This window comes from Geospiza fortis, unplaced genomic scaffold (assembly GCF_000277835.1).
Source record: "Geospiza fortis unplaced genomic scaffold, GeoFor_1.0 scaffold408, whole genome shotgun sequence".
NCBI classification, from domain to species: Eukaryota; Metazoa; Chordata; class Aves; order Passeriformes; family Thraupidae; genus Geospiza; species Geospiza fortis.
Genome location: NW_005054330.1, coordinates 6072254 through 6094727, shown reverse-complemented (window position 1 = coordinate 6094727; position 22474 = coordinate 6072254). Strand labels below are relative to the sequence as shown.

The following is a 22474-nucleotide window of genomic DNA, read 5'->3' as shown; positions in this document are numbered from 1 at the left end:
CCTGTGCCCAAACCTGAGTGTCAGGTACCTGCTGTGTGCAGGAGAAGGAGTCTGCTGAGTCTCTCTGGGGACAGCTGGGTCTGTGCAGGGGCAAGGGAGATCCAGGGGGGTTCACAATATCCCCTCCCAATTCTGCTGAAGTATGTTCCTGTTTTCTGGCTGAATTCCATATCTCCAAAGGGACCTGCCCAGTGTGTCCTGGTGCTGTTACATGGAGGGTGCTGATGTCTCCACTGAACTCCTCTCTAGCAGCCTCTCAGAGGTGTGCACTGTGCTGCTGCCCCAGTGGAAAGCTGGGCACGTGGCCAGGGAGGCTTTCTTTGGAAAGTGAGCGCAGCACAGACCTGCAGGCGCTCACTGGAGTTTCCCCTGCAGGAACTGCAATGGGCTCTGCAGGATGGGCACACGGGCTGGAACGTCCAGCAGGTCAGGATTTGCCTTTGAGTCACCCCAGAGGAATGGAGGGTTGGGAATGGGCAGAGGATACATTTGCAGGGAGAAATCCAGAAGTCTGGGAATACAGTTTTGTGCCTAAGCTCTGATGAGACTGTGAGATTTTTGAGATGTGTGTGTGATGTGGGTCCTCTGCCTGGCATGAGTGACAGTGTTTCTAGCTGGTGGAGGTTTTCCTTCTCTTGAGGAATTTGTAAGCAGTCTCCACCCATCTAGTTAAGAATTGTTTCCAGAAGAAATGGCGTTTACCTGGCAGCCTCTGGAAACTTGTTAACTGTTTGTATGATGTACTGAGAGGGGTTTTTGTCAGGAGAACTGAAATACATCCTTGTGGTTCCCTGATGGACTGATTGGAACGTTTCATGCTTCTTCCACTACCTTTGACTCTGCAGAAGACACCTCCTGAGATCTTGTTTCCTGCAGAAAGCAGTGCCTGCGGCCACAGTAAATGACTCTGTGATGATGTGGGGCCTGTAATTAGTCTGTGTCAATATCCTGTTGGAGTAGATCTCTGGACGGGCTTGCCTAGGTTGCACTTCTGCAGGATTCAGTGAGACTACTGGTTCCTGTTGTTGGGTGTTTTTCCAGTTAAGGCAAAAATCTGAGACTGACACAGCTTTTCTGGCTGCTTTGCTACATTTTGGTGTTTTCTTTGTAGTACAAGTTTGATTAATTTGTTCATTCCTGAGCAGCAGTAGCGTTTTTTAGGGCATTTGGTAGATTACCCAAAATGAAAAGTCCTCCCAAAAAACTTCTGACACAGATACATTAAATGAGAAGAAAGAGACAAAGCTCTAGTCCAGGTTTTCACCATTGTGTTGGGTTTTTTTGCTTTCCTGCAGACGCCTTACTGGCAGACCTGGAATCAACCACCTCGCATATCTCCAAACGCCCAGTATTTCTCACGGAGGAAACTCCTTACTCCTACCCAACTGGGAACCACACGTACCAGGAGATTGCTGTGCCACCGCCGGTGCCCCCACCACCTTCCAGTGATGCCCTGAATGGCACCGTGATCGACCCCTCAGAGCAGTGGCAGCCCAACACACCCAGATACGGCCACCAGCAGGTGAGTGGGGTGTGGCTGGGAAGGGTGCTTGTTTCATAAGTGCAGGATCTCTCAGCAAAGTAAGGAGGAGGCAATAGGGAGAAATGAGGATGAATTTGGCTATGGAGCAGGGAAAAGGGGGGAGCTGGGAGTTTTTATTAGAATTAACTGGTTGATGCAAATGGCAGAAAAGAATTTGAAAGCCATGGTCACTGTGCTGACAAAATGGTGGTGTGATGAGATTAGTGTTAGTCATCTGTCTTGAGCCTGTGGAAGGCAGACTGGGGGTTTCCCGCACAAAGCTGTGACTCATAGGCAGGTCTGAAGTAAGGGGAAAACTGTTCCTGGTGTAGCTCATGTGATGGAGACTGGCTTGATTAAAGAGCAGATCATTTATTTTGTTCTGCCTTGTCAATGCATGGGTTTGTAATGCAGTAGTGTACATATTTGTTTCGTATTCTCTGTTTCCAATGCAAATCTTGTTTCCACAGCCTCAGTCCCAGTCTCCTATATACAGCTCTAGTGCCAAAAGCTCCAGTGCCTCCGTTCCTAGAGACGGGCTCAACTCTCCTAGTCCCCGTGCCAGTGAAGAGGAACACGTCTACAGGTATCCTGTCCCTTTTAAGAGATAAGCCTGACTCACAATTTGAGCTTGCTGAGGGTCAAGCTGCCTTCTATAAGTGGAAACAAACACTGCTCTCCGTGTGTGTTATATTGCTTTGTGTCAGTTTTGATTGCCTCTTTTGTAACATGCCACTGTAACTTTCATACTTGCTTCAAACTTTGACCTGGCCCTTGGGCTTGCTCAGCTGCAGGAGGTTAAGGATCCATCAGACACAGCAGGATCTGGATTGTGTTGTGAAGGATATGATCCAGACGCAAGTGACAAATTCACCCCCCTGCTGAAGAGCGCAAAAGTTCTTCAGGGGGTGGATGGCCTTAGGGTTATTTTTCCCTGGGAACTCAGTACTTGTAGCCTGGAGTGTTGTACAGGGACTTGAGTTTTCAGGTAAATTCAAGCTTCTTAAAAGTTCCATCTCAGTAGGTGGTTGAAAGATAACAAGTTCACACTTGCAAAGGCAGCTGCTCTCCGTCTGAGATGCTGGAGGAGTAGCCTGCACAGTGGGACAGACCTTTCTGCTGACATAGGGATGAGTGATGCAGAGGCTGTCAGAAATTCATCCTTTTTACGCTTTGGAGACGGTGTTTCTTTGGAGTCATAATCTAACCACGCCAACTCTTTCTGCTGAGCGGGAAGTTGCTTCCAACCAGAACTAATTCTGGTTAGAGCTCAGCTCCTCTCTGGGCAGCCTAGCCAGAGGTGGTCCAATGGAGATGGTAATTGCAATTTTTTTCAGATGACTTCATGCAATTAGTATTAAATGAAGGTAATTAGAGCCCTAAGTCCTCTTGAACAAGGGTCTGCCATGGCTTGGTTCTGGTGTGAATTGTAGCTGGTGTGTTGGTTTGGCGTGAAGTGTGTTCTCCTCAGATTGCAGTTGTGGATCTTGTTTTTCAACCTGAAGAGAAGGATAACTTCCGTTATGGAATTCATAATTGTCATTGGTGTTACAGGTGTCAGAGTCCTTAACCTGCTAGATACTTTTTGAGCATGATGTGGTCCTGTGCACAAGGCAGAAGTTCCCATTTTGGATTGGAAAATATCTTTTTGATAAAATAAGAACCTCTAGAGCATTAAAAGTTATTTCTTCATTTGTAAAACCAGGAGAAAAAAATGTTCTTGCCATTGACAATGGAAAGACTGTTACTACAGTGTATTCACTATAAAAATCACTGCATTGAGGTGAAGTTCTGCTTTGGAACAGTTTGCAGTTCTGCGTGGTAAATGATATCACCCATATAAGACTAGCAGTAATTACAGCCAGTGGTTTATACATGCATGTATGTTTAACACAGTAGAAAATAATACCGAGTTACTTTCTTATGAATTGAATTAGAGTTCCCCAAATTAAAGGTGTGAGGACTTGGGGAGACCTTGAGTGTTGCAAGAGGCTATGACATATCCTACTGCTTCTCAGTTTCTGCCACTAACCTGAGGCTTGTGCTTTGCCTCTGTCTCCAGTCTGTGCTAGCCCTGCATCCCCTTGCTCAGGGAGGAGGAGGTTGCTGCTTGGTGTGGTGTCAGCAGAAACAAGTCATTTTCCCGTACATGAGCTAATGGTTCTGCTGCTGTTCTGTGCATTTTGGATCTACAGACAGTTAACTCTTTCCTACAGGGCTGGGCAGCACGTAGTCCTAAAATCAGAGGCCCTGTCCATCAATGCTGTTTTTGTAATTTACAAGAATAGCAGTGGCTGTGTTTAGTCGTGTCACAAAGCATGTGTCTTCTTTACCCCCAGAGCTAAAAGCATCAGCCTGGAAAGACCACAACACATGTGTAAACTTTGGGAACCTAATGAGCTTCCCTCCATCCTTCTGCTGTATCTTGATGCAGAAGTTTCACATTTCCCTTTTATCTTCAGTTTCCCAAACAAGCAGAAGTCTGCGGAACCATCTCCCACAATGACCAGCTCCTCTCTGGGCAGCAACCTCTCAGAACTGGACAGACTCCTTCTGGAACTGAATGCTGTTCAACATACCCCTGCCAGTGGCTTCACAGCAGGTAAGGAATAGGAAGACATGTGGTATGAGTGGATAATTTGATTCTCAGAATAGTAGCTTGCTTTTTCTTTCCAACATCGTTAGTGAGGGAGACCCCTCCAGTCCTTAATCAAAGATTCATTTAGTGAGGGTGGGATCTCCTGAGGTCTGAGCTGCAGCACCCTTCTCAAAGCAAGACCAACTTCAAAACTGCCTCTAATTAAAATTTCAAAGTTAGAGGTTGTTCAGGCCCTTGCACTGTTAAGTTTTTAATATCCTCAAAGATGGATGTTCCACAAGATTTCTGGACAATGTTTTGTACTAGCCTGTGATTAGCAGATGTGTGTGTGTGGAATGGGTCTCTGAATGGCTCTTTTCTGCTCCTCTTTCTTCAGATGAGGCTGGCAGAAGCCCATCACTGCCCAATGTGGCTGGCCCTCACTATGTTGTCCCAGAGAACAGCAGCTCAGGGGGAGGGAAGGCTGCACCCCCAACAAAAGAAAAGCCAAAGCGAAATGGTGCCCGTGGGATTGAAGATGTGCGTCCCAGCGTGGAGAGCCTGCTGGATGAGCTGGAGAGCTCCGTGCCAAGTCCAGTGTGAGTAATGTTGTGGTGGTTGCAGGCTTGGGTGGGGTGGGGTGGGGTGGGCTCCTGGGGGAATGGTGACTGTAGTGTAGGGGCAGCTGCTGCAGGACAATGATGGATGGAAGGTGGGCTTTGTCTAAAGGGTCAGAAGTCAGGTGGGTATTGGTGCTTTGTAATCTACTTGTGGATGGAAAAATGCATAAGTCATCCATTAGAGGTAGATTGTTCAAGCTCAGATTTACAGCTGACCACAAATACAAAATGAATGTTCAGGCATCATCTGTTTCTTAGCGGATGGGATGTGTGTGCACACGTGAGGCAGGATCTGCACGTGCTGGGGAAGCTGGGCCAGGTTGGGCTGTGCTGATGAAATTCCTCATGCTCTGCTTACTTGGGGGAACAGTGGGACTTCAGTCTAGGAGTGCCCTTCCATGTTTAAACACACTCTTCTTAAAATTTTATTTTAATTTTTCCCCCTGGCCAGGCCTGCAATCACTGTGAGCCAGGGCGAGGTGAGCAGCCCCCAGCGTGTCACGGCCAGTCAGCAGCAGACCCGAATTTCTGCTTCTTCAGCTACACGAGAACTGGATGAGCTGATGGCATCTCTCTCTGACTTCAAGGTACCCTGTCATGTCAACTTAATGCTTCATCTTGTCCCTACCCAGCCCAGTCTCTCTTGCCTGTTAACCACATTTGCTGACCTCGACTGGTCTCCAGAACGCTTCCTTTACCTCTCATATTTGCTCTGATAAACTTCCTGTGGTGTATTTGTGCTTTCTGAGTGGGGCTGTAGGTGTCCTTGACTGCTATAAATTGTCATCACTGGCAGGGTAAGGCAGTTCTGGGATCTGTTTTTCCTTCAGTTCTGCAGTTTGTCTGTTTGCCAAAGATAATGAGCTTTGTTACTGCTCGGTAGAGTGAATTATTTTGCTGTGCTACAATTTAATGAGAAGGAGAGAGGCATGGGACACCACTCTGCTTTCTGACAGAGACCAGGCCCTTCTGTTCTGTGGGATGACTCCTCTCTGGAGTGTGTTTTTTTCCTGATGTGCTTTCCCTGAGGAGAATGGATATTCCAGGCATTTGGTGTGAGTACTGAAGCATTTACCTCAGACAGAAGGAGATTTCAGAGGTTTTATCTTAAAACAAAATCTCTTATTCACCTCAACATGGGATTAAAGTTTCAGTTTCTTGTGGGGGCAAAGGACGGCGAGTACTATTCAGTGTCAGCATATGTACTTGAATAACTTTTTCTTTATTCATGTGGGTGTGTTACCACTCCTGCACTAGATGATGAACTATGGAGGTTGTTCTCATGGGATTTCATTTACCCATACTGGTAAAATGAAAAATACTTCCTCACTTTCTACTTTCAGCTGCTTTGCTTATAGTTTTACTGAACTGTTGACTTGGATTTCTTCTGAGAGAGGTGGAGAAAGCAAATATGTCTTTGTTAGGTTTGCCTTTTTTACATACCTATCTGATTTCTGATCCTAAATCAGTTCCTAACTCTCTGTTTTATTCCTGTATGAAAGACTCTGCTGGATGCTTGGGATTTCTTGTCTGTGCTGAACTCCATCCCCTCCTAGATGATACTAGGTGGGGCAGCCAGAGCTGAGCAGTGTTTTGTGAGGAGAGGTACAGAACATGTAGTGACAGCTTTTGCTGTTTGCTGTTCTTTCTGTGCTTGGTGGGTCCCATGGAGATCAGTACAATACCCAGAGTTGTGACAAGTGTGTGAGTTCAGAACCTAGCACTGAGCACACGTGTTCTGAGAAGCTTCACTTGCCCTGTGCTTGCTGGAATGGAATTCAGTCTGCCATTCCTGGCACATGCACCTAAATCAATGAGAATCCGTGAGTTCCTCAGTATTTTCTCGAGACTTACTGTAGTGTGTGTTTAGTCAGTCGCAAATGTGGGCACCTTAGTGTTGCCTTTTTTCTCCTTCTGAGGTCCTAGGGTGTAGTGCAGGGTAGCCACAAGCTCTGTTCAGCCTGTTTGAAAGACTGCAGTGCTGTGAAGCTGGAGAGAGTTCCCACTTGTGCTTCTGGCATTCCGTGCCCTGCTCCTTCCGTGTGCTGAGGGAGCTGAGCGCTCTGGCCTTGTGCCCCTGCTGCTTTTATCAGGAACTAGCTCAGGCTGTGGCCCAGCCTTTGCTCCCAGGTGAGCTCTTGGCAGCTGACAATGACCTTGCCCAGCACAGGTTTCTTTGGTGAGAACAGGGAGTGGACATTTTTAAGTGTGGGTGTTCAGTACTTTGCACTCTTGAGAAGCTTTAGAATCTCCACTAAAACCCGTGTGATAGAGATGAGCTGCTGTGGCTAACACCACCTCCCTTCCTGGCTTAGTTTTCAGTTGACCTCAGAGACCAAATTGAAATGCAGCAAGATGTTAAGATTTGGGCTTTATTAAGCACAGCAATGGTATTTTTGTGAAGCATTGAGCTCATCTGTTCCTAAACATTCTTCCTGGAACACAAGAAACATGGCTTCTGTGATCATTTCCCTTTTGCTAATGATGTCATTGACTGTTTTTAAGTTACTTTCCTTTTCTCCTGTTGTCCAGGTTGCTTCATTTTCCCTTCAGTCCTTTTTGTTTAGTTATACCTCTTCTGTTTGTGCCAGCTGGGAGTGTTAACTGGGCTGTAAAAATGTATTCTACTGTATACCAGTGTCAGAATATAAGGGAGACAAGGGGAGTCCTTGCAAAGGTGGAATATGAAAAGCTGCTCTTGGAGTATCAGACCTGTGTGTGACTGCAGGATATAGGATAAAACTCCAAATATGATGTGTAATTAGTTGGAATTTATAGAAGTTGCAATAGATGAGGATGGGAGGAGTGGAGGGCACTGGTGCTTGATTTGCCTTGTACCCTTGAGTAAAAGGTGATGATACATTACCCTTTTATTATATTTTGCTCTCCCTAATTTGTTGCCCCTCTTTTTGCTTACAGAATCCATTTGATTTTGGTTATCTGGTTAATCAGTCATCAGGCACCGAGATTACTTAATGCACTTGTTTTTTTACCCATTTCTGTGTAATGTGATGCCTGCTTACTGCATAGCTGGATACTTGTAGTTAACTGTGCTGTTATTGTAGAGTGCTCACCCATCGCTCTTATTTTGGAATTAGTATGGTTTCAGTATGTTGAAACTACTGTTTGAGCAAAATGTTATTCTTGCCTTGAAAGTGACTGATTTCATTTTAGGAAGTCTGGAAACCAAATGTGAAGCTCAGCATCAAACCAGGTTACTTTTACAGGTGTACCCAGCTTAGGCAAAAGTCAGGGAGAGGGCATACTGGGATATTCCCTCATTTTAATATACTGGTTAGTCATTTTCCTCTCAGCTGTGACTGTGGTCACAGTAGCCTGGCTGTGCTACTGGAAGGGAAGAGCAATCTGTAATGAAATTGGGTCTCTCGTTGCTCTTTCCTTTCTGAGAACAGTCTCCTTGTAGCACTACTGGTGTGACTTGGCAAGTGTGTGCATGTGTGCCAGCTCCTGGCCCCTCAGCATGGCAGGAGCTCAGGTCAGCTGAAGGTTATTATTCTTCCATTTACTGACAGGTCTTGTACATGTTCTGGTTAATGATATAATGTTTTTCATGATAAGTATCTCAGAAAGGTAAGTGGAGACTGAGGTAGCATATGTGGGGCTTAGGAAGTTATGTGCCCTTCCACCTCAGAGCATAAGCATCTGACTTCTTTAGGCTTCTCTGGAAAATATGATGAAGAGTCAGAGCAGGTCTTGATAGCTCTTGGATTTGGAAATCCTCTGTGGGTACATTTTTAAAACTGAGAAGGCACAGTCTTGGTCTTAGGTTGTCCAAGTTGCTGTTCTGAGTCTCCCTTTCTAAGAAAAAGGAATAGTAATACTTTGTCTCCTAGAGTTTAGTCAGGAACCACTGGAAGTGGGGAAAGAAGGACCCATGATTTTTGTTTTCAAAAGATCCTGTAAGTCAAGGAAAACCAAAACCTATGTATTAATTGCTCTTCTTAGAATGTTTTTTGGATCAAAATTAATACTGATTTTATTGCAATGTCAATGTGGAGTCTTTGGCCTAAGGGGAAGAGGCTAATCTGCCACCTAAGCAATGCTCACACGGTCATGGAATGACTGACAAGCTCGTATAGATTCAGTGTGTGTCACTTCCAAGGTGAGATTAGTGATGTGAATAGAACAAAGCCCATGTCATCTGCTCTTGCTGTGAATGCCCTAAAGCTTTGTTTTCATTGCTATGAATTCAGCCAACTGGAGCATTTTATTAAGTGTATCAAGAAGAAAATGTCATGCTTTGTTCTATTCATTGATTGAATTTTTGCAGCTTTGGAATACAAAATTTACATGTCTGACTGAGTAAGTTTACGTGACCTTTATTCCCAGTCGAGACACTCCTGGGTTTGGGGCCGGCTTCCCAGCAGTGGCAGTGGCCATGCCACGTCCCTATCACAGCTGCAGGTGAACACTGAGCTGTCACTGAGGAGGAGGGCCCAGGAAAAGGATCCCAGTGGCTGTAGAACTTGTGAAGATCGGTACAATGTCATACTGGTTCTGCTCTTTGTTGTTTCATTTTTCTTCCTTAATCTTGGAAGTAAGAATTTGGGTCAACATGGCTTTTTGATTGGGAGACATGATTCTTATAATGCTTAATTTTGTGCCTTTTTTTTCTTCTCCTTATCTCTGTCATTATCTTTTTCTCTCCTTATTCCTTCTATCTCTTCTTTTGCAGACTAGTTCCACAATGTCTCTGATTTCTGAATCTTCCCTAGAACCGGTTCCCAGTTCAGCAAATGCAGACTCCAGCAACACTCCTCACAGTTTAACAGTGCTGTCCCATTGCAAATACCCTTCTGCAAGTCACAGTGGGGACTCAACAGTGCCAACATCTGTCCCCCCAGCAGACACCTGCATTGAGGAAGGCAGTGACACCACAGTTCTGCCTTTGTCAGGGCACCCTGCTGGTCCTCCACCTGTGCCCCATTTAGCACAGGCTGTCCCTGTGCCCCCACCACGGAGCTCCTCTGGTTATGCTACTCGTGGGGAGCAAGTGGCCTCTGCCAGCTTAGTTCAGCTGAACAGAAAGCCTGACTCTTCCAGAAATACTTCCCAGGCTGTGTCAGCTTCCAGTGTGGAGCTTCTCTGTAGGTCTGCTGATGTGGAGGCATGGGGCTTAGGGTATGATGTGGCAAAAGAGACTGAGAAGAAGGAGCAGAGAACTGACCCCAAAATCTCAAGTGTACCCATTTCAAAGAAGGGGCAGATAGCCAAGGAGCTGCATCAGCAGGGAGCACTCAGGGACAACTCAGCTCTTTCCTCCCAGGGCAGAAGTGTGGAAGCAGCTTTAGATGAGCTGTGGCCCCTGGAGCTGCCTGCACATGTGCCAGAGGTGCATGCAAAGAATGACAGTGTTTTGGATTCTGTTAATGAACCTTCTTTTGTTGCCCTGGATCGGTGGGATGTGTTCCCAGACACTAAAAACCAGTTGGGCTTTGTAGCAAAGCAAGGACAGGAGCTAAAAGCTGAAGTGCCATGTGAAACCAAGGTACACCACTGTCCTGATGTGGGCAAGAAGAGGCAGGGCAGAGACAGAACTCCTAGGAAGGCAGGTACTGCTAACACGAACAAGGCCAGAGGAGAACAGGAAAAGGAGCAATTCAGAAGCTCTGCAGTCACTCCGGAGTCTCCTGAAACCTTTGGGAAGGCTGAATGGGATCTGCCATGTGTCTCCAAACCACCCATTGAGAGGATTTCTGCGTCAGGCCAGGCAGGCACTGGGTGAATGTAGGAGTAGGGCGAGTCCTAGCCCGGACTGTTCTGCCAGCACACTCACAGTGTGTGCATGCAGTGAGTGTGCCGGGCTCACCCCACTAACAGCACGAGCTCTTGAGTGGTGTCACTGACAGCTGCATGTCACAGGGCTTCACAACCACCAGCTTTATCTTGTGGTCTCTCCTGCATGTGATTCAGCAGCACAGAACATGGCAGCTTGTAGGGACTTCCTTGTGAAGTGGACTTTTATTCCCTAACTGGGGTAAGGCTCAGTCCACAGAGACCTCCAAAAAGCTGAAAGGGCTGTTTCATGCTACTGATTGGGATGGCAGCTCCTCTGCTCTGTTTACCGTTTTAGGTCTCATTACTGAAGCTGTCAGTGTTCCTTTCTGTGCTGGAAGTACACTTTGTGCACCAGACATCTCTGACCAAGAGCCTTGTGCCTGTCAAGGGCAAACGCAGAGGCACAGCTCTGTGCCCTTGTGATGCTGAGGTTTCTGTAATGCTCAGTGGAGTGCTCATGCTGCACCTCCTATCTTGGCTTCCCACTGGTTAATCTTTCCCTTCCTTTTCTAGACAGTTATTTTTGGCTGCTGTGATTATCCTTACACGGTTTTTCCTTGCACTGAGTCACTGTTCTGGGCTGTGCCAAGAGGAATTTTGGCATTGTGGAATAAATGCCATCACTCTTCCTGCTCAGAATTGTCACTAATGTCTTTGAGTTTGTGCTGTTGCATCTTGGGGCTTGCTCTGACTTTGCTCTTCTCTGCTGATACTATTGCCTTTGTCATTTAGATAAAATCTTTAATCAAGAGGACAAAAGAGACTGCGAATGTGCATCCAATGTCTCGGGACCTCTCTCCAAGACGTAAACTAGGTCCCGCCATATTCCACAAGACTGAGTCCCAAGATCGCTTGATTGAGGAGCTTCAGGACAGACTGGGCATCGATAACCAGGAGCAGGAAGAATGGCAGAGCCAGGATGCCTGGCTGACAGAGGGGGTCATTGTCACTGCCAGGCCCCGGGGGGAAGAGCAAAATGGTGAACAGCAAGTAGAGAAGGTAGAAAGCAGGGTCACACGTGCTGGGAAATTCCAGCTTGTCCCTCTGTCCAGATTGCATTGTGTAGAGGTGCAGATTGAGTTTCTGAGCATCCTAAACAACACAAAGTGAAGAAGTAACTATTCACCCTTGTCTGGCCTGAGAGGGAAAGCAGCACAGGGTCCTAGTTCTGGATGTTTAAGAACTGGAGTGGGATCTGAGGGAGCTGCTTATGGTATCTGTTGATGCAGTTTGCTGCTATCACATCTCAAATGTCCATGTGAGGATTATTTTTAAAACCCCACTGGGAAACCTGACACACAGGCGTGCTTTGTTTTGCCCAGTGCTGTACTTGTGCAGGCCTTTCTGGGGATGAGTAAAATGGTGCTCTTCCTTAAGCTACAAAGAGCAGCACCTTTTGTGGCTCCCTACTCCTTCTTGCTGCTTTTCCCCCTTAGATAAACATAATGGTAGCAGCCAGCCTTCCTGTTAAAGGAAGTGCTTGTTGGTTCCTCTTTGGATTTATTCGCCTTTCTTCTTCCTCCATGTCTTTCTAGGTGATTTTTCCTCCAGAATCCCCACTCCTCTCCAGGAGGACAATCTCTGTTCCAGTCTCTTCCCATCTCCAGCCTTCCAAAGAAGCTGCAAAGATAGTCCCTACTAATGCTGCTCCTTCTCCTGCCTCTGGCCCTGCATCTCTTCTCTCGCTCCCACTTCAGCCTTCCTCTGTGTCATCTACCCCAGCTCCTAGTCCAGCCTCTTCCTCTTCCTTCAGCTTGGCTCCCCAGCCTCTCTTCCAGTGGGAAGCTTCTGATAATGATTATCATGAGGTTTCTGTTGTGGGCACCCCTCCTAATGAAGATCCCAAACATTCCTGTTCTCCCCAGACCTGGACTCCTAGCACCAAGGCAGTTGTCTCTGTTGGCTGTCAGACTGAAGATGAAGCTTTCTTCCCAGAAATGCAGGCAGGCTTCTCTATTCTGATTTGTGTCTTTAGCAGTATTTTCCAATCCAACTACTGCTTGTAATTTGACAGCTCAATAGATACAGTGGTCAGGTAAAGGCTGGTTTGAACTGCTGAGTGGGAGGGAGGACTCATGGACAGTATCTAATCCCAGCTGTAGTACTGCACAGTACATATCTGTGCAATAACTTGCTGGAATATGTGGGTCCTGTGTGTCCTGACAGGCACTTCATGCAGCAGGGACTCTCATTTCCCTCTGAGATTAAGGTAACTCTGAAACACAGTCTGGAGCTCTCCCTGCCACAATCTCTCTGAAGTGGGGGGAGTAAAAGATGGCAGAACATGCATACTGGAAGGAGCAACTCAGCAATCCTTCCTGTGTTTGCCCTTTTAGGCAGGTGCCCACTGTATGAGTGGGTTTGGGGGAGGAGATGGCATGGTCAAGACCTGGGTTCTGCATCTCCTGCCAGGGAAGGGCTGTAGCTCCAGGATGGTGGGGAGTCTTAACGTATATGTGCAGTGCAGTGTTAGTGTACAGTGTTAGTGTACAGCTCTAAAGCAGTGAGCAAGGAACATCTCTGCAAATTGACCTGTTGTACTTTCCAGGTGACCTCTGCTCCTCCCCTAGTCTGCAGTGCCAGTCTGTTGGCTGCTCCTGCACCCCGGGCCCCCACAGCCCCTGACAAGGCAGGATCCCCTTTCTGTTTCCTCAGCATGGTGTGTGCTCCTTGGTTGATGAGTGTGCTGGGATCTGCTCCTGGAGCTCCCAGCACTGTTAATGTGGATAATATCCTGTATTGCGTGGTTTGCTACTCATAGAGCTCCTTTCTGAACTTGAGTGATGGCAAATCTCATGGGTTAAGGGTGGGAGTTTGAAGGGCCTTTGCATGATCAGTTTGCATGAGGATGATGTGCTGAGTGTCCCCTACAAACAGCATGGATTATGTACAGGAGGTGGAAACAAACCTCTTTAAGGTGGAGACTCATTTGTGAGCTGTCAGGAGGGCTGGATGGCCAGGGTAGCTAGAAATGGAGGTGTGCACAGGTATTTGTGCCTGCTCTGGGGTCAGCTGTGACTGGCAGGACTGTGTGCTCCCTCCAGGTCACTACAAGTGTGAAGTGCTCTGTTGCTACATGTTGAATTCATCTCATCTCCTTTCTCCCTGGATGGTATTTATCACTTGTGTGTGGCATCTGCGCCTGCCCTGTGTGGCCATAACGCCTAGCTAGAGCAAGAGAAGCTGTGATTCTTTCCACACAGTGCAGCCCTTTTCTTCCTGCTGCACCATGCAGGAAGCCTGGGCTTTATCCTGGGGCTCTGGACAGGCTTTGTCTCCAAACACCTGTTGTCTCTCTGTGAGAGTGTCCTTGCAGGTGTGTGTGTGCTTTGGAGGCAGGCACTGTAACAGTTTTTGGTAGCAAATGTGTGTTGTGTGGTGAAGGGTTTGTTTTAGGTTATGTTGGGGTGTGATGGGGCTGCTCTGTGCTGCTGGACTAGGAGAGGTAAGTTGAAAGAGGAGGGGAAAAGCTGTGTGTTAGGATCCATTGGGAATCACACTGCATGTGAGGCAAGGCTGGGGAGTGTGTGGATAAGCAACTAAATTATGTGTGTCATGAGAACGTTTATACAAATGAGCAGAAACCAGGATTTATCATTGAATAAACTGGTCAACTACAAGGACAAGCAGCTGCAGCACAGGGAATAGAGCTCCTCCTGTGGCTGGGAGGGCAGGGTCTGCCAAGGCTTGGAACACTTCAGCATGTCCTTGCTCCTTTGGCTATGCTGGCAGCAGGCTGGTGGGTTGTTCATAGCATAGATTTTGTCTGTTTTAATTTACTCTCTTAGTAAAACAAAACGTGCTCTAAACCCAACTTCTTTGTGTGTCCCTAAACCTGACAGTAGCTATGGCAGTGCCAAGTCAGCTAAAATAATCTCTATATTCTTGCTGGGGTTTGTCTGTAAAGGGGGCTGTGGTGGCCAAGGAGAACATAATGCTTTGTTTATAAATTACAAACTTCAGTAAAACATTTCTCCCCTCTTCTGGAAGCCTTTCCAAGCTGTGTGTGCTGAGGTGGTGTGAGTTTCAGAAATGGCCTCTGAGACAAGCATCCAAATCCCCTTCCCCCCACTGGTGCATTTCCAACTACACTACACCTAGCAGCCCTGTCTGCTGGGGATGCACTGCCCTCTCTGTAGGTAAACAGCAGCCAGCTGGGAGGGAGTTCCTTCCTTCCTGCTTCCAGTGCTTAGCTCAGGCACAGGGTGAGAATCACCTGAGAGTGAGACTTGGCAAACAGATGTGCAGATGGTGGTGCAAAGGGAGAAAATTTTCTAGCTGAAAGGGAGATGAGATGAGATGAGGTGAGGGAGAGAAGAGCATCTCTATCAGAGAGGAGAGACAACTGAGAGCAAGAGTGTAGGAATGGAGAGAGGTCAAGGAGAAGGGGCCCTCTGGATGGCGTCTGCTTTGTCAGCTGGCCAGGAACTGATGAGGTAAAGGGAGATTTTTGGCAGAGGCTTAGAGAGCACTGTACTGAGTGCCTGGGATATGCTGGTGACTATTGCTTATGTGCAGTGAAAGAAAATCAAAATCTCAATTCACAGCTCTGCTGTTACGTATCTCAGTTCTCTGCTTGTCTCTGCATGGGCAGAATACATGTGTGTACTTGATCCTGGCTCTCGCCAGCTTCTTCAGAGAGCGTAACTGACTCCTGTCTGTCTCTGCAGGGGAGTCACTGGCAGCAACAGCAGGCATTTATCTGATAAGCATAGCAGCATTCCCCTTATAGTATTTGTTTTGTCTTACCTGCAGTTCATGGCGCAGGGAAAAGCCGGGAGCAGCTCCCCTCCATCCACAGCCTCCAAGCCTGGCAGTCAGCTGGATACCATGCTGGGAAGTCTTCAGTCAGACCTGAATAAACTGGGTGTAGCTACAGTTGCCAAAGGTGTCTGTGGAGCCTGCAAGAAGCCTATTGCTGGGCAGGTGAGTTGAAGGTGCTGCCTCATTGCTGGACCTTGGGCTGCAGCTGGGAGTAACGGGGAGGGCTGTTTCATGAGGCTGGAGAGACTGGAGATGCTGGAGAAACTGAAGTACTCTATTTATCCACTGGCTAGGTACGCTGTAAGCTCCTCCAGTGACCTCTACCCTGCCCCTGAGGGACTGCCCTCTCCTGAGATGATAGGTAATTCAGTTTTCATGCTACCCCAGTCCAGGGCTCACTTGAGTAGTAGAACTTGTCATTCTTGCTGACCTCCAGCTGGTATCTTGTCATGTGGTCTAGGGGAGGGAGAGATAAGAGTTGTTCTCCAAAATCTGTTTTCCCAACAGGTAGTTACAGCCATGGGGAAAACCTGGCACCCTGAGCACTTCGTCTGCACCCACTGCCAGGAGGAGATTGGCTCTCGGAACTTCTTTGAGCGGGATGGGCAGCCCTACTGCGAGAAGGACTATCACAACCTCTTCTCTCCTCGCTGCTATTACTGCAACGGGCCCATCCTTGATGTGAGTTCCTTGGGGGAGTCACGGTGCTGGCAAGTTGCTGCAGGCCTAGATGTTAAAATTCCACTTCACCCATGTATCCTGGGTGGAAGGTTTTGTTCAGGGATTTCTGTAGTTGTTCTGGCCTTCCTTTGAAGGGGAAACAACTTGGCACAGTCAAATTCTTACACTAGTGAGTGGAATTGATCCCTCTTACCTTTGCTGAAGTTTCTTCAGAACCCCACATTGCTCCATCGTTCTGGTAATGATTCCTCAGCTTTTGTTGTTGGTAGCCTGTGGTAACAGGCAAAAGTGCTGGTCCTTGAGACTGGGTGGAGCCCTGTGTAAGGGAGGAAGCAGTGCCTAAGATCCTTTTAGGGTAAAAAAAAGTGTGCAGTGGGAAAGCCTGAGCGAGCCAGAGGCAGGGGCAGATTGACTCTGCTCTCTAAAGGACAGTCTATTTTAATGCTTGCTCTTGTCAGCACCAACGTTCATGTGTCCTCTCTCCAGCCCCCATTACTCACCTCCAAGTCATTTACATGACCTGCACTTTGTGTTTTCTTCTCAACAGAAAGTGGTGACGGCTTTGGACAGGACATGGCACCCTGAACACTTTTTCTGTGCTCAGTGTGGAGCTTTCTTTGGACCTGAAGGTATTACTGGTTAATGCCAAAAGAAAGCAATCTCCCCTCTGAACTGCAGATGAGGGAGTGAGGCAGAGCTGCTTCTGGGGTACAGCCTGAGGCATCACAGGGGAACTACTGGAGTTCCAAGGGAGCTGTTTATGGGGGAAGGATGGTGCCAGTAATAATGGGTTCTCCCTAGGGAGGAAGAACATGCCTCTGCTGGGATGGGAAGGGAACAGAACAAGAAACAGCTCTGGCTGCTCTGTGTGTTAGCAGGAGGAAGGGTGATCCTACCCACATGGGTTACCCTGCACAGGTTGTGTGGCCACAGGTGAAGTTGAGGAGCTGATTCCTTTGCCTCTCCTCTCTTCTGGCAGGATTTCACGAGAAGGATGGCAAAGCCTATTGCCGCAAGGACTACTTTGATATGTTTGCTCCCAAGTGTGGAGGCTGTGCCCGGGCTATCCTGGAAAACTACATCTCTGCCTTGAACACCCTGTGGCACCCCGAGTGCTTTGTCTGTCGGGTAAGAAACCCAAGGTCCTTTGCTGCTGATGTATGACCCCTCTTGTTTCCACCCTGAGGCATCTGGTCCCATATCAGGGTAAGGTGTCTATGGGATAGTGAAGGGTAGCCAGCCCCCCAACATAAAAACATGCCAGCAACCAAACATCTTCTTGTTCTCTGTCTGTTTATATTAAATTTTGGAGTTGCTGTGCTCTTTCTGTTCCCAGCTTTAACTATGGGCTTCTGCAGCGGCTCACAGATAGAGATATTTCTGTGACCTTTAAATAATTATAAGCTAAGCTTCTCTCTGAGCACTTGCCTCAGCAATCAGATTTTGAGGATATTCCTCCCATGCTCCATCTGAAAATGTAAACTAATGAGAGTGACCTTGTTCAGACAAACATGCAAGTCAATGAAATAGTGGCAGGCTCCATACAACAGGCATAATAAACAGGAATACTGCAGATTAAATGCTTGGCACTCTTTCAGAGAGCATTGCAAATATTAACTCTTACCATCCTCAAGAGATGAGCCAAATCAGCTACTATTTCCTAGACTAGGAGAGAAGGCAGAAACCAGATCAAGCAGCCAGAACCACAAGCTGCTGATTCCTATTGTGATGCTCAGAGCAGTCACCAACCTGTTGGGACTGTCTGTGGCTCCTGCAATGGTGTGCAGAGTGAGGCCGAAGCTGTGCCTGACTGGGGCTGGAGGGGCTATGCCTTCTCATGCAGAGATGGAAACTTTATTAAGCAGTTCTGTTCTCCTTCCCCCCTGCCACGGCCTGAATTAGTGAGGCCAGAACAGATTTCTTCCAGGCCCCAAGATGTGATTCTCTTCCTGTTTCTGCAAAAGCAGAGCAAACTTTTCAGCTATTCTGCTGACTGAAGTAACTGTCAGCATTGGTAAAGTTTTGGACTTGCTGCAGGCAAGCTGCATTCTCCTGGTACTGCAAGTGTTCAGCTGCCCGTGGCTCTGCATGCTGTTTGCTGGAGTCCTGTCCACATGCTGGGAGCCAGCTGTGTGTGATATTCAGTGTCCTCCCTGGAGAAGAGGACAGCAAAAATCAGGGTTCAGGAAACTGGATCCTTTGGGTCTTGCTACTGATATATTTGGTAAATCTGGGAATGTCCTAAACTCCCTCCCTTATTCTGCTGCCTCAGTTTCCCACTTTTACAAGTGGGAGTCTCCCCAGTCTGGTGGGGATAGTTGGTGCTTCTATTGCAAGTTCTGCAGTGAAGTGTCCTGAGCTGCGTGACACTGAGGGAGAAGGGAGCAGCTCTGGACATTTATTAGCATTTATTATAGCTGGTGTATTCTCTTCTCCTTATCTATTCAAGATCATTAGCACTATAGAACAAACAGTTTCTCCCAGCAGTGACCCATGTGTAACTGGAAATATTTCAGGCTGGACAATCTTTTGCACAGCGTACCTGCCTAATGCCAGCCATTCTGGAGAGGTCACTCATAAAGATGAATTGTGCCTGATTTTCTCAGCTGGAACCAGTCCCATGCTCATCAGGATTCTGCTGCATGAAAGTCTGTTGGTCCTTTTTTCTGCTTGCCCTTGTGGGGAAGCTGGAGTGAGGAAAAAAAAAACAGGGAAAGGTGCTGCAGTGTTTCCCATCTCAGGGCAGGAATGTTCTCCTTTTTCCTGGCTGGCTACTTCTGGAAACTCATCCCTAGGATTTTCTTTGTGGAAGTGAAGCCAGCTGGGTGCAGGAGCTGATTAATTCCCTTGCTTGTTTCTGTATCTGTCCATTTCTCAGTCTTTTTTTTGGAAGCTCTTCCTGATGGACAGAGTTTGGCTCTGGATAACTGCAGTGCTGAAAGGCAGCAGTTCACCTGCCCACAGCAGAGTTGGGCTGTGCCATAGAGCAGAGGATGCTTGTGGAGCTGCCCCTCCCCACCACCCCAGCCTCTCATACAAGCTGTCCCCTTTGCTTTGTCCTGCTGCAGGAATGTTTCACCCCGTTTGTCAACGGCAGCTTCTTCGAGCACGACGGGCAGCCCTACTGCGAGGTGCATTACCACGAGCGCCGCGGCTCGCTCTGCTCCGGCTGCCAGAAGCCCATCACAGGACGCTGCATCACTGCTATGGGCAAGAAATTCCACCCAGAACACTTTGTCTGTGCCTTCTGCCTCAAGCAGCTCAACAAAGGAACCTTCAAGGAGCAGAACGACAAGCCCTACTGCCAGAACTGCTTCCTCAAGCTCTTCTGTTAGAGGCACTATAGATGGGCGCTCAAGCATCTTTCTGCCACCCCCTTGGCAGTTCTGTCTCTCTGAACATTACTGTGATTTAGGAACCTTACCAGGCAGGGGAGGAGGGGGGTGGGGGGTGGGAAGTGCTGCTATGGAGAGGCAGTAGATCCAGAGATGAGATGGACCATTAAACTGGAACGCCCTTGCTGTGTCTCAGAAGAGAGAGGCTGAGATCCCTCATTATGGTGTGTGTGTCTGTGTGTGTGACTGACAGCTGAGCTTAGCTCGAGGGCTCTAACAGGGAGATTTTCCCAGCCCCCTCCTGGCAGCAGGAGGCTTTGCCAGTAGATTTCAGCCTGTGTCAGCTCTCTGAGCAAATGGTGACACTTGCAGACAACACAACCCTCTGCTTTGACACCTCATTCTCAGGCTTTGCCTGCGCGTGTGCTGGGTGACGGCACAGTGAGGCCACCCTGTGACCTCAGTGCCACCCTGGCTCTTCTCACAGAGTTACACGGTGTGTGTGACTTGCTGAGACTAGAGCATCAGCACAGGCAGCCAAGACCCTGCAAGGGTCTCTCCAGTTCCATTACACTGTAAGGCGATTATACCACTTACTCTTTTTTTAATTAAGAGGAATCAAGGTGTTACTGTGTGGGGTGTTTTTCCTTTTTTTTCCCCTAGTTTGTTACTCCCTTTCTCAATGCCTTCTCTCAGCACACTGGAGCAGGAGGTGGGGTAAGCCCCAGCCATCCCTCAGCACTGTTGTGCTCTCCTGTGGGGACATGCAGCTCCATAGGCACCCAGGCCAGCTCAGGGAATCTGCTCCCCTCACCTGCTGCTCCTGGGAGAGGAAGAGGCATCACCCCTTCTTTAAACACAGGTGCAGAGAGGTTAGAGCAGCCTTTTTCATCCAGCCCTGTCATGAGCGAGTGTGACGTGCGTGTGTTTATCTGGCCTGGAACTCTCCCATCTATCAGGGCCTGAATCTGTCACAAGAGTGGCTAGAAGGAAGGGTTTAAGAAGCCAGGGAAAAAAAATCCTAAATTTATATCCTTTCTTCTTCCAGTTTGCTAATGAGACCCATCAGCCCCTTGGTGTTTCCCTTTTCTGTGCTCTTGTTAAACATGTTCTACTGAGAGATGCTACAGCAATAACCTTTTATATTGACTGTTACTGGTATAATGAGTCGTGGGGGTCAGGTGTGCATGACACACTTGGAGTTTTACTATCAAAGTGAATACTGTATCCTGTCTTTGATAAGAACTGTAGATTTCTACACTGATTTTGAATTCATATCTAATTTACTTTTAATCCTCTTATACAGAAATTGGTTTTGAAGTGATTTTAAGAAAGCAACTTTTATATCAAGCTGTGCTGTTCTAGGCAGTGTGCCAGTTGGGCTGGCTTACTGCATCTGTAATCTCAATGCTTTATTAAGCCTAACTAACATTCAATATTTCCTTTTTGTTGCGGGTTGGGAGGGGCTGGAATCTATGGGCAAGGGAACATGACTTGTATTTTTTTTTCTCTAGCACAGGCAGGTGAACTGTGAATAGATTTGAGGGTTTTTTTCCTCTTCTGGGTCACCTAAAAGTATAATTTCGGTTTTTATTGTAATCTGTAAACTGCTGTATTTGAATCACCTGCCGTTGTCCCAAAGCCCAGCTTCCAGGATGTTAAAAGTGAGTCTTAATATGCTATGGGGGAAGGAGTTCTTTTACCTGGGTTTCTCTTCTTCAGCTGCCTGAAACCAGAATAGGGTTACCTGGGGAACGTGCTCCTTTCTTTCTGTGGAAGAAAGGTCTTGTGACTGAGGTGAAGAAACTGGGAGACAGAGTCTGTTCTGACTAGCTGTGCAGCTTTGGGCCAGTCACTAAACCTTACCGTGCCTCAGTTTCCCCATCTGTAAAATGGGGGCAGTTTAGCCTGGATTTGTGAGGTTATTGTGAGACCTAGTTCATGTTTGGTAAAGCACTTTTAGGTCTCTGGCTGGAGGGTGCTGCGAAGAGGGAAGGGCTGTGCTGAAATTCCCAGTGGCATGCCAGCCCTGGGAGCAGTGTTTGGAGTTCCTGCTCCAGAGAGCTGCAGCTCTGTCACCATTGGCATCTGGTTGTGTTTGCAGCTCAGCAGGTGCATTATAGGAGTCCAGGGCTGGCTGTGTCAGAAACCAGCCCTGAAACCCATGGGTCACTGTCCCACATAACCTCATCACGGTGCTGTGCTGCCCCGCTCAGGTCACTGAAACTGTCCCATGGATTTCCCCCAACAAACCAACCTCAGTGCGTGGGTGTGAGGCCAGAGGGAGCTGTGGGAGCACTGGAGCTGTGTCAGCTGGGCTGAGCACAGCTCTGGGAAATTCTTGAGGCAAGAGGCCTTGTGCATTTGCCTTTTCATCTTGTAAGTCTCTTTGACTTAAAATGGATGTTCCTAAGGTGCCTGTGTTTATCTCTGGAATGGTCAACTTCCTTGGTGCCGCTGAGGGGACACACAGCTGTTGTGTGCAGATGCTGGAGACGGGTGAGATGTTTCTGGCACTGCCACTTTGTGTGACACCTGCAAACTGTGTAATCCTGTGCCTCAGTTTCCCTGTCTGGGGACTCTTTAACCTACCTCACTGCTAGCTGAGGCTTTGTCAGTGACACTTGTGGCACACCTGGGTGCAGGGTGCTGTGTGGGGTGTGCGGTGCTGAGAGGAGGCTCCTCTGGCCTTAGTGCTTAAGCGAGATGATGTCACACTCACCTTCTGCCTTCATCTGGTGTCTGATATGCTGGGATGCCACACCGATGCTACTCTGCCAAATAATGCCTGGTGGTGGCTGCGGCCGCTGTGGGTGTCCAAAATGCCTGTTCGTTCAGTGCAGATGCGGTTTTAGGGCAGCACAGCCGCTGTTGGGCTGTGGGGGTGCTCCGGGAGGGTTGTGTGTGCCCCCCGGGCCAGGCGCTATCCCTGGGGAAGGCCTTTCGTATCATGGCTGGGCTGGGCTGGGGGAAGCTCCGCTGGGTCGACAATTATTTGATTCTTTCCTCCCTTGTAAACTTCTAACTCCGCTTTTTTTTTCTCTCTCTCCATTTAAAATTCTTGCAGTTACGCCAATAAAATTTTTACCATTATAGTCACGTCTGTGTCGTGGTTGTTTTCTGCCCTCGAGTTTGTGAGGGAGCGGAGCCCGGGCGGGCCCCTCAGGGCTGAGGG

General features: G+C 47.9%; 1 protein-coding gene across 1 annotated transcript; it reads left to right on the top strand.

Annotated features, from left to right (window-relative positions):
* Positions 1-383: 383 nt before the first annotated feature.
* PXN (paxillin) lies at positions 384-22398 on the top strand. Its single transcript, XM_014307221.2, has 11 exons — positions 384-426; positions 1296-1522; positions 1993-2108; positions 3985-4124; positions 4498-4699; positions 5172-5307; positions 15275-15445; positions 15791-15964; positions 16512-16593; positions 16944-17092; positions 19033-22398. The coding sequence occupies exons 1-11, from the start codon at positions 384-386 to the stop codon at positions 19297-19299; spliced, it is 1707 nt and encodes a 568-aa protein (XP_014162696.2). The 3' UTR covers positions 19300-22398.
* Positions 22399-22474: the final 76 nt, after the last annotated feature.

Bases quoted from the DNA above. Each gene is read 5' to 3' on its own strand.
- PXN (XM_014307221.2), top strand. From the start codon at position 384: ATGGGCTCTGCAGGATGGGCACACGGGCTGGAACGTCCAGCAG. The intron at 5,308-15,274 runs GTACCCTGTCAT...TCTTACCTGCAG, and splicing joins CATCTCTCTCTGACTTCAAG to TTCATGGCGCAGGGAAAAGC. The intron at 16,594-16,943 runs GTATTACTGGTT...CTCTTCTGGCAG, and splicing joins AGCTTTCTTTGGACCTGAAG to GATTTCACGAGAAGGATGGC.